Source organism: Coenobita brevimanus, chromosome 21 (genome assembly GCF_032717465.1).
Source record: "Coenobita brevimanus isolate Jiangsu-jjx chromosome 21, ASM3271746v2, whole genome shotgun sequence".
Classification (NCBI taxonomy): Eukaryota; Metazoa; Arthropoda; class Malacostraca; order Decapoda; family Coenobitidae; genus Coenobita; species Coenobita brevimanus.
Window position 1 is genome coordinate 28,644,534 of NC_136974.1, and position 12,446 is coordinate 28,656,979.

Below are 12,446 nucleotides of genomic sequence, written 5' to 3' on the forward strand. Positions count from 1 at the left end.
GCAACCGATACCTGAGGGCACATTCAGTCGACCACACACTTGCACCCACACATTCACTCGACTTGGAGCCGTCGGTGTACAATTGATGGGACCCCAAGTGACGAACAATGATGTTACGAAACAAGTGGTGGACCTCCGCCTCCGGCGCCTTGGCCTTTGGTGCTGGGAGCCATGTAACATCAACAGTAAAGGCAGGTGGCTCCCAAGGCGCTATATTTTTTAGTACCAACTTGTCACAGTCACTGGGGTCCACACCAAGCTCCTGAGTCAGTAAGTGGAGGCGAGCGGCAAGTGGCCGACGCACCCCCCGCAGAAGGTGATGGTATTGACGCATGGGGGTACAGGCCACATGCCGATATTACTTTTCCTTAATGTTCGTAGTCCATACGAAAATGCCAGGTGGTCACGGCGAATACGGAGGGGAGGCACATTCGCCTCCACTTACATACGAGCCACACGGGTACACCGGACAGCTCCAAGACACATTCGCAAACATTTATTCTGCAACACATCCAATCCTTTCAGCGTGGCATCAGATGCCGAGCCATACACCTGTGCGCCATAATCTAGCTTCGATCGAATAAGGGACTTATACACCATTAATAAAGATTTTCTGTCGGCACCCCAGGTAGTACCCGCTAGGTACTTGAGGACATTTAACGGTTTATCACAACGAGCAAGCAAAGTATTAACGTGAAGTTTAAAATTCATTCTACGATCAAAATGTATTCCTAAAAATTTTTCAGAATTTTGAAAAGGTACGGCCTGATTATCCAAAGTTAAGCACAAATTAGGTACGTTACAATTAGTGAAAACTATAGCGGCACACTTACGGACGGAAAACTTAAATCCCCACTGCAAGGCCCATTGGTGGACGGAGTTAAGGGCTGTTTGAATCCGCCCAGCCGAAAATTGTGCATTACAGGAAGAGTGCCATATTGCACAATCGTCAGCATAGAGCGAGTATTTAAGATTCCTCGGGATGGGAGCTGATGACAGAATATCATTGATCATAATACTAAATAAGGTAGGACTAAGCACACTTTCCTGCGGCACCTCGTTTTCCTGGATAAATATATCCGATGTTACGTTACGGGGCAGTTTGACAGAGAAAGTTCTGTCCCTTAAGAAATTTGAAATAAAAATAGGCAAATTTCCTCTTAAACCATAAGCATAGAACTTCAATAGTATACCGTATCGCCAGGTCATGTCATAGGCTTTATGGATGTCCAAGAACACCCCTATCATGAATTCTTTATTGGCAAATGCCTCTGCAATACAATGCTCCAAATTCATTAAATGATCTAGTGAACTTCTGTATTTACGGAAGCCACATTGTTGATCATTTAACAAATTCTTCGACTCTAAAACAAAAAGAAGCCTATTGTTAACCATACGTTCCATGACCTTACATAGACAAGAAGTCAACACAATAGGACGAAATGAAGTGGGATTCATAAGACGACCAGCCTCTTTGGGTATCGGTATGACGTGCGCAAAGTGCCATGAGTTTGGGAACGTTCGAGACGCCCAAATCTCATTGTACAATGCTAACATCTTAATCAGGTTGTCCTGATTAAGATGCTGGATCATACCGTACGTGATGGTGTCTGGTCCAGGGCTGGTGTCTTTACAGGATTTAAGGGCAAGGAGGAGTTCTTCTAGCGTAAACTCTTGGTTGTACGGGGAGTTTACGTCTTCTGTGGCAAACTCTAATATCTGTAGCTCAGCCATGCGTTTATGATGTTGGAAACGCGGGTCATAATTGGCTGAGCTACTTACATGAGAAAAACTCCTGGCGAGGATGTTAGCAACGTCCACGGGCTCGTCATGTGATTATTTACTTGGAAGGTGGTGATTGGGAAATATGGGCCTTTATTATTTAATATTCTTATGGTGGACCAGACTTTACGTAATGGTGTTGTACGAGTCACCGTGGACACAAAGGACCGCCAGGAGTCACGTTTGGCCCTTCTTATTATTCTCCTTGCCTCAGCCCGTGCCTGTTTGTATGCAATAAAATTTTCCTCAGTGGGCTGACTATCAAAAATCCTGTATCTCCTATTGCGTTTTCTTAATGCTTGTCGGCAATCCGGCGTCCACCAATGTGCTCTATGCTTCGCATGAACTGTAGAAGTCTTGGGAATAGCAGCCTCAGCTGCGTGTAATATGGAAGTAGTTATATTTTCGACCTTAACATCTATGGTCTCCCCAGATATATCTAAATTGGCGATCCTTGAGAAGGATCCCCAATCTGCTTTCTTATAGTTAAATTTTGGAGGTGGAGGGTCCGAAATGATGTCGCGTGTATAAGAAAGACAGATGGGTAAATGATCACTTCCCAAGGAGTCGTCGTAAGGGTCCCATGAGAGATCTTGATGTATACCAGGGGAGGCCAAAGACAAGTCAATGGCCGAAAAGTTACCAGTACGATCATCTACACGAGTCGCTCTACCATCGTTCAGAAGACAGAGGTTGGACTGTAGTATTAGGTTGGCTACTTGCTCCCCACGACCATCGATCCTCAAGCTACCCCATTGATAGTGATGGTGGCCTATGTTTGTTGTTTTGTTTTCTTGAATTAATGGCTATCGGCCATATGTGGCCATTAAGCCAAAAAGTCTATGTACAAGACACACATACAGAACAAATACACAAAAGACACTGAAATACACTAAAGGTACAAGTCCTCAAAGATACAAAAGATGCCTAAATACAAAAAGACAGTTAAACAAAAGGACACTCGTATGGTCATCTCAAAAACACAGCTGTGGAGGTCGTAGTCACACGGGAGGCAGTGGTATGAGGCTGATGTCCGAAGGCTGGTTAGACCTCGGAAGACGCAGAAGAGCTGGAGCCTGAGTCAGAAGCAGAGTCTGTGCCATTGAGGTGTGAAAGTACAATCCCGAGGGTGTAGGACAGGATTCGAACCTTCTCGGGGTCGGTGACAGCCTGAATGGACCCCTGGCGCAACTCTTTGAAGGAAAGCAAGGCCCGCTGGTAGTCCGCCTTACTGAACTCCTCCTGTCCACACTCCTCAGGTGCCTTGCCCTCGTAGTACTGCAGCTGCTGCTCCATGCTCTTGAGGCCAAACCGTGTGAGTGAGGCAAAGTTACCCCAAGATAGTCGCCGAGCCGAAGCAGAGGGAGTGGGACTCTCTGGTGCCTGAACCTCAGATGAAGGGGGAAGTACATCTTGAGGCACCTCGGGAGACACAGAAGGGGTGGGAACTCCAGCCTCAGGTGATGAGGGCTCATCGTCCCCAACTTCCATTGGCACTACAGGGAGGGGCTGTGAGGTAGACCGGTGAGAGACAGCATGCCCTGACAATCGGATCCTCGTTGGAGGAGTTGAGGGCTGCAGCTGCAGCACTCTCGGGACCAATGAGGTGGGGGTCGCAGGGGGCCCAGAACAATGACACGGGGCCTTCCTTCCAGGCCTCCTCTGCACCATGGGTGTGGAGGAAAAAGACTCGGGGATGATGATGGCAGGGAGCCCATTGGCCTGGAAAATGGCAGGCAGGAGCTGGGCAAAAACCGCCAAATCTCCCCCCGAAAAGGCCTTGGCAACCTCCACACACATAGTAACGATGGTGGAGGCAGAGGAGGCAGGGAAGGAGGCAGAAGCCGCAGCTGGAGGCTGGAGCTGGCGCCGACGACGGGAAAGGGTGTGTGGAGAGCCCCGCACCACCTGGCCTGCAGGGCCAGTAACAAAGGCAGCTGCAGGACCCTTGGCGCTCTCCTCCACCACGAACTCCACCACCTCGCCAGCAGCAACTGAAGGCACAGGATGGGCTGGATTAGGGGTCACAATGGAGGAACGGTGGATAAAAACGTCGTCGCCTGTGTCCCGACGAGTCAGGAAGCCGTACCCCTTCCTAACGTGGTACCACCGTACCTGTCCCACCACCTTACGCCCCAAGCCTCCGTGGTCCTCATCCTCAACTAGCTTTACGTTCTCCTTGGTACGAGCCATGGTCCTCCTTTACCTTCGTCTTCCCAGTTTAGCTGCTGGACTCCTTGCCGGTGGCGTCGGGGTGGCGGCCGGGCAGGTCACCTCGCGTCTTCAGGACCTCAGTCAGGCCCCGTCTCTTCACACCAGAGCGAGGCCATCAGGTCCACAGTCACTCTTGTTCCCGAAGATCACGACAAGACGCATATCACACACAAATTAAAGAAGACTTTCTTCTGCAATGCCCCCTGCGGGAAGAGACGGCGACGAGTGTCAAACACAATCGTACCAATAGCTAACTTTTCAACTGACACAACTGAAATATCTAAGGTAACACCAGACGAAGTAAACATTTAATAATATGAAAAGAGGGATGGCTCCAGAAGAAGGAATAGTAGCAGATTTATTTTCGGATGCAGGAATAGAAGTACAAAACACGCTCGCCTACTTATTTGCTCAGTGTATAAAAAAAGAAAATTCCCAAACCATGATGTAATGCAATGGTTATTTTACATTACAAAAAAGGTGACTCAAAGATCTTTGTAACTATCAACCCATTAACTTATCAGTTATTTACAAAATCCTCATCAAAGTACTTACTAACGGAACAGCAACAAATTTCGGTGGCCTAGGTCTTGCTAGACTTCTCTATATATCTCTAGCTATCCTAGATGATGACACCATGACAGTGCCCTCTAGTGGCCTAACCACAGCAGTGCACTCTAGTGTCCTGCTAAGCTACTACACTTCACCCCCCTTAAAGCAAATCCCACAACCAAACAACATAAAATCCTATAATCACATAGGTACAATAACAACCAAACATAAAGCCCTATAATCACATAGGTACAATAAATAACAATATATATAAGCATCAACCAATAGTTGGCTTGACAACTACAAATTTTAACCTTGCACCCCCCCTAACATAAGTATATACACAATAACTAATAAACATATGTAATAATAGTCCCTACAATTTACATCACAGCTATATATCTTTCAGGAGGTTTCCTTTCTCTTGTTGACCGTCGTACTAGAGTTTTGGGTGATTCAACTTCATGAAATGTCGATGTTCTTGCCTCCTCTCTAGAAGACTCAGAGGCTGTCGATAACCGCTGTCGAGTCGATCTAGCCCCATGCTCTAATTCTTTCACAGGTGTTTTCATCCCATGCTGGCTGCCCCTGTGCTTAGACGTTCGTCCGACTGTAGTGTCCTCTCCTGTTGTCTCCCAAGCTCTGACACCTCTGCCCGGTGCTACGGAGATCCCTTATCCCTCTCTACAGCAGGCGGGTGTGGTTCCCCCTGCTCCACCGGTACATCTGTTACTAGTGTAGAGGGTGTGTCAGTTAATATAGGTGATTGCTGCCATCCACTGTCATTGGCCTTGCTCACAAGAATTATTTGGTCGGCATGGCGTGACCATAAAATATCTCCCCCTACATCCACCTCATATGAAACCGGTCCAGTCTGCGATATTATCCGACCTTTCCTCCATTTAGGTCCAGAATAACTGCGAGCCCAGACTATATCATTCACTGCAAACCTCCTTACTGGACGACCTGTTACCTGTTTTTCTATCCTCTCCATCACCCTGCTCTCCTCATTTGGTAAAAGAAGATCCAGTCTCGATCTAATGTTCCTACCCAACAAAGACTCTGCTGGGGTCTTGCCTGTTGTTGTCTGGGGGGTCGAACGATAAGTCAACAAAAACTTTAATAATTTCCTCTCAAGAGATCCTCCCTCCTTACTCATAGATTTTAAGCCCTCTTTCACCGTTCTTACTGCCCGTTCTGCCAACCCATTACTGGAAGGGTGATATGGAGCCGTCCTGATATGTATGATACCATGTCTGCGTAAAAATGATGCCATCTCCCCCGCTGTAAACTGAGGCCCATTATCTGTGCACAACTGTAAAGGCAGACCAAACCTAGCAAAGATTATCCCTAATTCATACATAGTTTTCGCTACCGTTGTAGATTTTAATGGAATAGCCTCAATCCACTTTGAATAGCTATCAACCACAATCTACAGCATCATTCCATTTATGGGCCCTGCGAAGTCTGCATGAAGTCTTTGCCATGGTCCACTAGTCCTTTCCCACGGATGCAAGGCAGATTGTGGCGGCGATGTCCGCTTCTCCATACAGCCATGACAATCCTTCACCATCTCCTCCAGCTCTCTGTCTATTCCTGGCCACCAAACATACCGTCTCGCTAGCTGCTTCATCCGCACACAACCTGTATGTCCTGTATGTAATTCCCCCTTAATCTTATTCCTAAGTCCTACTGGAACCACTACTCTACCACCCCACATAATGCAATCCCCCTCCGTGGAAAACTCATCACATCTCGACCTGAAAACAGCAACCTCTTTATCTCCTTCAGTCCATTCCCCTGATCGCAATGCTGACAACACCTTCCCTAACACTGGGTCTCGTCGTGTTGCTGTTGCTATCTCACTGGCTGTCACTCCAGGTCCCTCGTCTAAGAACAACACATTACTTACTCTGGCCTCTTCCTCTACAAACCCTGCATCTACATCGATGATACCTGGCAAAGGTAATCTGGAAAGCGCATCTGCAACCACCATATCCCTAGAACGCCGTAACTCCACCTCGTACCTGTAGGCTGCCAGCTGCAAGGCATATCTTTGCATCCGTGCTGCTCCCAAAGCTGGCATCTCTCTGTCCGGGTTTAAGATACGAGATAAAGCTTTGTTGTCTGTTACCAAAGTAAACTTACGGCCATAACAATATTGATGAAATCTTCGTACCCCATATGATACTGCTAGCGCCTCCTTCTCAACAATCGGGTATTTCTGCTCTGTTGGAGTTAGAGTTCTAGATGCATAGGCTGCTGGTCTCTCTAACCCTCCGGGCACAACATGTACCAATGCAGCACCAATACCCACTTCACTCGCATCTGTCATTAATTTTAGTGGCAAATTAGGATCATATCTCATTAACACCAGGTTACCTGCCAACATCTTTTTTACCCTGTTCAGTGCCTCCTCGCACTTTTTTGACCACTCCCACTTCACACCTTTACGTAGTAAATTGTACAAGGGAGAGAGTGTGGTGGCCAGGTGAGGTAACAGACGTGAATAATAACCTATGGCCCCCAATAAACTGCGTAGGGAAGACACATCTGTTGGTTCAGGTAACAGTCTCACCGCCTCAGTTTTCTCCGGGACTGGTTTAAGCTCTGTACCCGAAACTATCCAACCCAGGTATTGTACCTCCCGTAGGTTAAACTCACATTTAGACTGTTTAAGCCGGATATCGTTGTCACCCAACCTTCTCAAAACTTTATCCAAGTTTCGGAGTAAATCCTGCTTATCCTGTCCCATTACTAGCAAATCGTCCAAATAAGCCACACATTCAAGTAAATCCTCCAATATTCTATCCATTGCTGCTTGGAAAATATCTGTACAACATGCTAATCCGAAAGGCAACCTATTCATCCGTAATAACCCCCTATGAGTAGATACCGTTGTTAAATCCTTTGAATCCTCACTTAGTTCCATCTGCAAGTATGCATCTTTCAAATCTAACTTAGCAAACCTCTTCCCTTTAATTCTTGCAAACAGCTCCTCTGGAGTTGGCAAGGGGTGTTTTACAATATCCAGTTGAGGGTTCACTGTAATACGATAATCGGCTGCTAGCCTTACCTTTCCGTCCGGTTTAGGAACAACTACTAATGGTGTCGCCCACCCGCTGCTGTGATCTGTTTCCACTGGTTCAGCTATCCCTTCCTTCACCCACCTATCTAGTTCCTGATCCACTAGCGGATACAGAGCATGAGGAACTGGTCTGGCCCTTTTCCAAACTGGACGAGCTCCTTCCTTCAGCTTGAGATGTGCTTTGATAGGCATACGTCCCAAACTTTGTGAAAAGACCCTGGCATGGCTGTCCAATAATTTATCTAATTCCGACAGCTCCCCCTCAGAGTGTTTAATGGCAATCTTCGCCAGCATCTCTTCCCAATCTAACTTTAAGACTGCCAACCAATCACGTCCCAACAGCGGTGGTCCCTCTCCTTGGATGACGGTAATGGACAAAATCTCCACCTGATTGTTCAGTTTCACCTCACCACTCGCCTCACCACACACCTGTAAATCCTCTCCTGTGTAGGTAACTAACCGTCGTTTTGATGTGTGGAGTTTGGGTCTTCTATTCAACTTTTTCCATTGCTTCTCACTAATTACCGTCGTACTTGCCCCTGTGTCCACTTCCATGCAAATCACGCTGCCCTGCACTTGCAAATCCACTGTAAGCGGTGGTTTCCTTTTTGCTGTACGGTTTTTGTCAGGTAACTGTAAAATCCCAAACAGCTCCCCGTCAACCGCTTCATCCTCCTGTTCACTTTGTTCTTCATCCAGATTGTTCACTACTGTCTTGGTTCCGCACATTCTTCGAATATGCCCTTTTCTTTTACATCTAAAACATATTGCATTTCGAAATGAGCACAGTGTCGCACCATGCCCCTCCCTGCCGCACCGTGAACATCTAGTTTCCTTCCATCGGGCATCCCTGGATACCGCTGTCTTGTCTGGTTGGTACTTACTTTGTCCCAATCCTCTTAAGGATGACGCAGACCCTACCCGGTTTACATTTTCTCTGCTTTGTCCAGATAGCACCTGTGCTTCAGTTGAAGCGGCTTCGTAAGATAGCGCCATTTTATATGCTCTTTCCCAAGTTAGGTCATCTCCTTCCTGCAGTAACTTACGTTGGAGCTGTTCACTAGACACTCCACACACAAACCTGTCTCTCAAGTGTTCCTGCCAATTTGCACCGAAGTTACAACGTGATGCTAGTCTCTTAAGCTCTGCCACATATTTGCTGATGGTCTGATTCTCCTTTTGTTTTCCAGAGTTGAATTTGTACCTCGCCACCACCACAGAAACTTTTGGAGCATAATGCTGTGTAGCGAGGTTGATCAACTGAGCCAGTGTTTTCGAGGAAGGTTTATCAGGGGCACAAACATTCCTCGGTAGTTGGTACACTGCCGGACCACACACAGTGAGAAATAACGCCCTTTTTCGCTTATCCTCGGTGATATTGTTGGCTTCTAGGAACTGCTCAAACCGCTCAGTGTAGGTTTCAAAGTCGTATGCTTCTACAGCCCCAACGGCAGCTGACCCAGCCATTGTCCCACTGTTTAACTACACTCTGGATCCCATCCTCGTCGCCATGTATTGGATCCCAGAGAAATACACGTAGTGGGGGTTCTCAGTTTATTGTTAGCCTGAGTGTAGCCGGGACAGAATTGGCCTAGGTTTTTTTTTTTTTTTTTTTTTTTCTCGGCCTATCAACCATTGGGGCCGAAGCCCCTGGTTTTTTATGCCGTTTATAAATTTATATATATATATATATTTATATATATATATTTTTATATATATATATATATATATATAAATATACAAAAATATATATATATACATACATACACAAACACACACACACACACACACACACACACACACACACACACACACACACACACACACACGCTTCCATGCATACATACAGACACACTTTCATGCAAACGTACATATATATATATAATAATTTTAATCTTATTTATTTTTTTTTGTATTTTTATTTTTTTAATTTTTTCTTGGTTTTATATTTTTTATACCTTATATTATAAAGACAAACTAATCTAAAGACCTTAAAATTAATCACCTAACAGACAAATCGCTAACCTATACTAAATCCTACAGAGACAAATAGCTAGACCTACACTAATTATAAAAATACCTCAACTAACAGAACACCATCGACTGCAGATATGTAATGCCTTTCTACATTACATACCTGCACTCATCACCTGGTGACTGTCAGTCGAGGCACAACCTAATATAGGGGACATCAATATATGAAAGGGAACCAGACGAGTCAGGAACATTTCCATATACGTCAGCTGTCGGCCCTAATTAGAATAACTTAAGCAAGATAATATAATGTATTTACATAATTTGTACAGAAAGTGAAAAACCTCGCCCAGCAGACCACCATCGACTGCAAGTGCCCAATACCTTCCTATATTGCACACTTGCACTCATCAGCTGGTGACTGTCAGGCGAGGAACTTGGCTTAATGTAGGGGACATCAATATTAGAAATAGATCGGTGGGAGGAGGAACTATTTAAAATATGTCAACTGTCAACCCTAATTAATATTACAATATATACATATTTACTCTTCATAAAAACCATAACCACACAGTAAAAAAGTCACATCACTCTGATCAGTCCGGTCTCTCTCAAGAAAGCCATCAATTTATCAGTCATAACAATGTCCCCATCACCCAAGATGGTGGAAAGGGTGAAGGGGACGTCTACTGCGCCGCAGTAATTTATAAGTGAAGCACGTTCACGAATAAATCGCCGACAGCGCAGGATGATATGACTGATAGATAACACCGCATTACAGATGTCACAGTGCGGTGGGAAGCGTCTTTCCATATATTGTTTTATGTGGGTTAAAATGGTGGCATTAAGCCGTAACCGTGCCAACACTTTTTCTTCTAGGCGACTGGGACGGTTGGCAGTGTCCCAGTCGCCCAGGTACGGCTTACAAGTTGGAATATTTAGTCTGGTCCACTGACCTTGCCACAGAAGATTTATTGATTTCTTTCCGAGAGATAGACTCGACCGTAGATCACGAGGAACGTCCCAAGTCTCCTCGAGCTCTACAGCCGACTTTGCAAGTAAGTCAGCCTGCTCATTGCCGTAGATACGACAATGACCAGGCACCCAGATCAGCGTGAATGACTTGTTGCATGAATGCAACTTATTAACGATGCGGCCCTGGATCTCGTGAGAGTCCGTAGTGCAAGATGCAATTGCCTGAAGGGCTGATTTTGAATCTGAAAATATGACAAATGAGTCATGCCTAGAATTGAGAGCATAGTCTATGGCTTTGTCAATAGCAAAGAGTTCTGAAGTAAACACAGATGTATGAGTCGGCAACTGATACCTGAGGGCACATTCAGTCGACCACAAACTTGCACCCACACATTCACTCGACTTGGAGCCGTCGGTGTACAATTGATGGGACCCCAAGTGACGAACAATGATGTTACGAAACAAGTGGTGGACCTCCGCCTCCGGCGCCTTGGCCTTTGGTGCTGGGAGCCATGATACATCCACTGTAAAGCTGGGTGGCTCCCAAGGCGCTATATTTTTAAGCACCAACTTGTCACAGTCACTGGGGTCCACATCAAGCTCCTGAGTCAGTAAGTGGAGGCGAGCGGCAAGTGGCCGACGCACCCCCCACAGAAGGTGGTGGTATTGACGCAAGGGGGTACAGGCCACATTGCCGATATTGCTTTTCCTTAATGTCCTTACGCTGTAGGACAAGGCCAGGTGGTCACGGCGAATACGGAGGGGAGGCACATTCGCCTCCACTTCCATACAAGCCACACGGGTACACCGGACAGCTCCAAGACACATTCGCAAACATTTATTCTGCAACACATCCAATCCTTTCAGCGTGGCATCAGATGCCGAGCCATACACCTGTGCGCCATAATCTAGCTTCGATCGAATAAGGGACTTATACACCATTAATAAAGATTTTCTGTCGGCACCCCAGGTAGTACCCGCTAGGTACTTGAGGGCATTTAACGGTTGATCACAACGAGCAAGCAAAGTATTAACGTGAAGTTTAAAATTCATTCTTAGATCAAAATGTATTCCTAAAAATTTTACAGAAATTTGAAAAGGTACCGCCTGATTATCCAAAGTTAAGCACAAATTAGGTACGTTACGATTAGTGAAGACTATAGCGGCACACTTACGTACGGAAAACTTAAATCCCCACTGCAAGGCCCATTGGTGGATGGAGTCAAGGGCTGCTTGAATCCGCCCAGCCGAAAATTGTGCATTACGGGAAGAGTGCCATATTGCACAATCGTCAGCATAGAGCGAGTATTTAAGATTCCTTGGGATGGGAGCTGATGACAGAATATCATTGATCATAATACTAAATAAAGTAGGACTTAGCACACTTCCCTGCGGCACCCCGTTTTCCTGGATAAATATATCCGATGTTACGTTGCGGGGCAATTTGACAGAGAAAGTCCTGTCCCTTAAGAAATTTGAAATAAAAATAAGCAAATTTCCTCTTAAACCATAAGCATAGAGCTTCATTAGTATACCGTGTCGCCATGTCATGTCATAGGCTTTATGGATGTCCAAGAACACCCCTATCATGAATTCTTTATTGGCAAATGCCTCTGCAATACAATACTCCAAATTCATTAAATGATCTAGTGAAATTCTGTATTTACGGAAGCCACATTGTTGATCATTTAACAAATTCTTCGACTCTAAAACAAAAAGAAGCCTATTGTTAACCATACTGTACGTTCCATGACCTTACATTGACAAGAAGTCAACACAATAGGACGAAATGAAGTGGGATTCATAAGACGACCAGCCTCTTTGGGTATCGGTATGACGTGCGCAAAGTGCCATGAGTTTG

The 12,446-nt window shown here is 45.7% G+C and overlaps 1 protein-coding gene across 1 annotated transcript; it reads right to left on the bottom strand.

The window, feature by feature from the left end:
* Positions 1-4,003: 4,003 nt before the first annotated feature.
* Positions 4,004-9,103, bottom strand: LOC145392132 (uncharacterized). The gene is made up of 4 exons (XM_080266583.1): positions 7,471-9,103; positions 6,323-6,876; positions 5,522-5,635; positions 4,004-4,090 (listed from the first exon to the last, which is right to left on the bottom strand). The coding sequence occupies exons 1-4, from the start codon at positions 9,101-9,103 to the stop codon at positions 4,004-4,006; spliced, it is 2,388 nt and encodes a 795-aa protein (XP_080122709.1).
* Between the last annotated feature and the right edge of the window lie 3,343 nt (positions 9,104-12,446).

Coding starts and splice junctions, on each gene's coding strand:
- LOC145392132 (XM_080266583.1), bottom strand. CDS start 9,103: ATGGCTGGGTCAGCTGCCGTTGGGGCTGTAGAAGCATACGACTTTGAA. Junction 6,877..7,470: donor ATACTTGCAGATGGAACTAA/GTGAGGATTCAA, acceptor AATTAATGACAG/ATGCGAGTGAAGTGGGTATT. Junction 4,091..5,521: donor TGGAGAGGATAGAAAAACAG/GTAACAGGTCGT, acceptor TCTGGTGTGAAG/AGACGGGGCCTGACTGAGGT.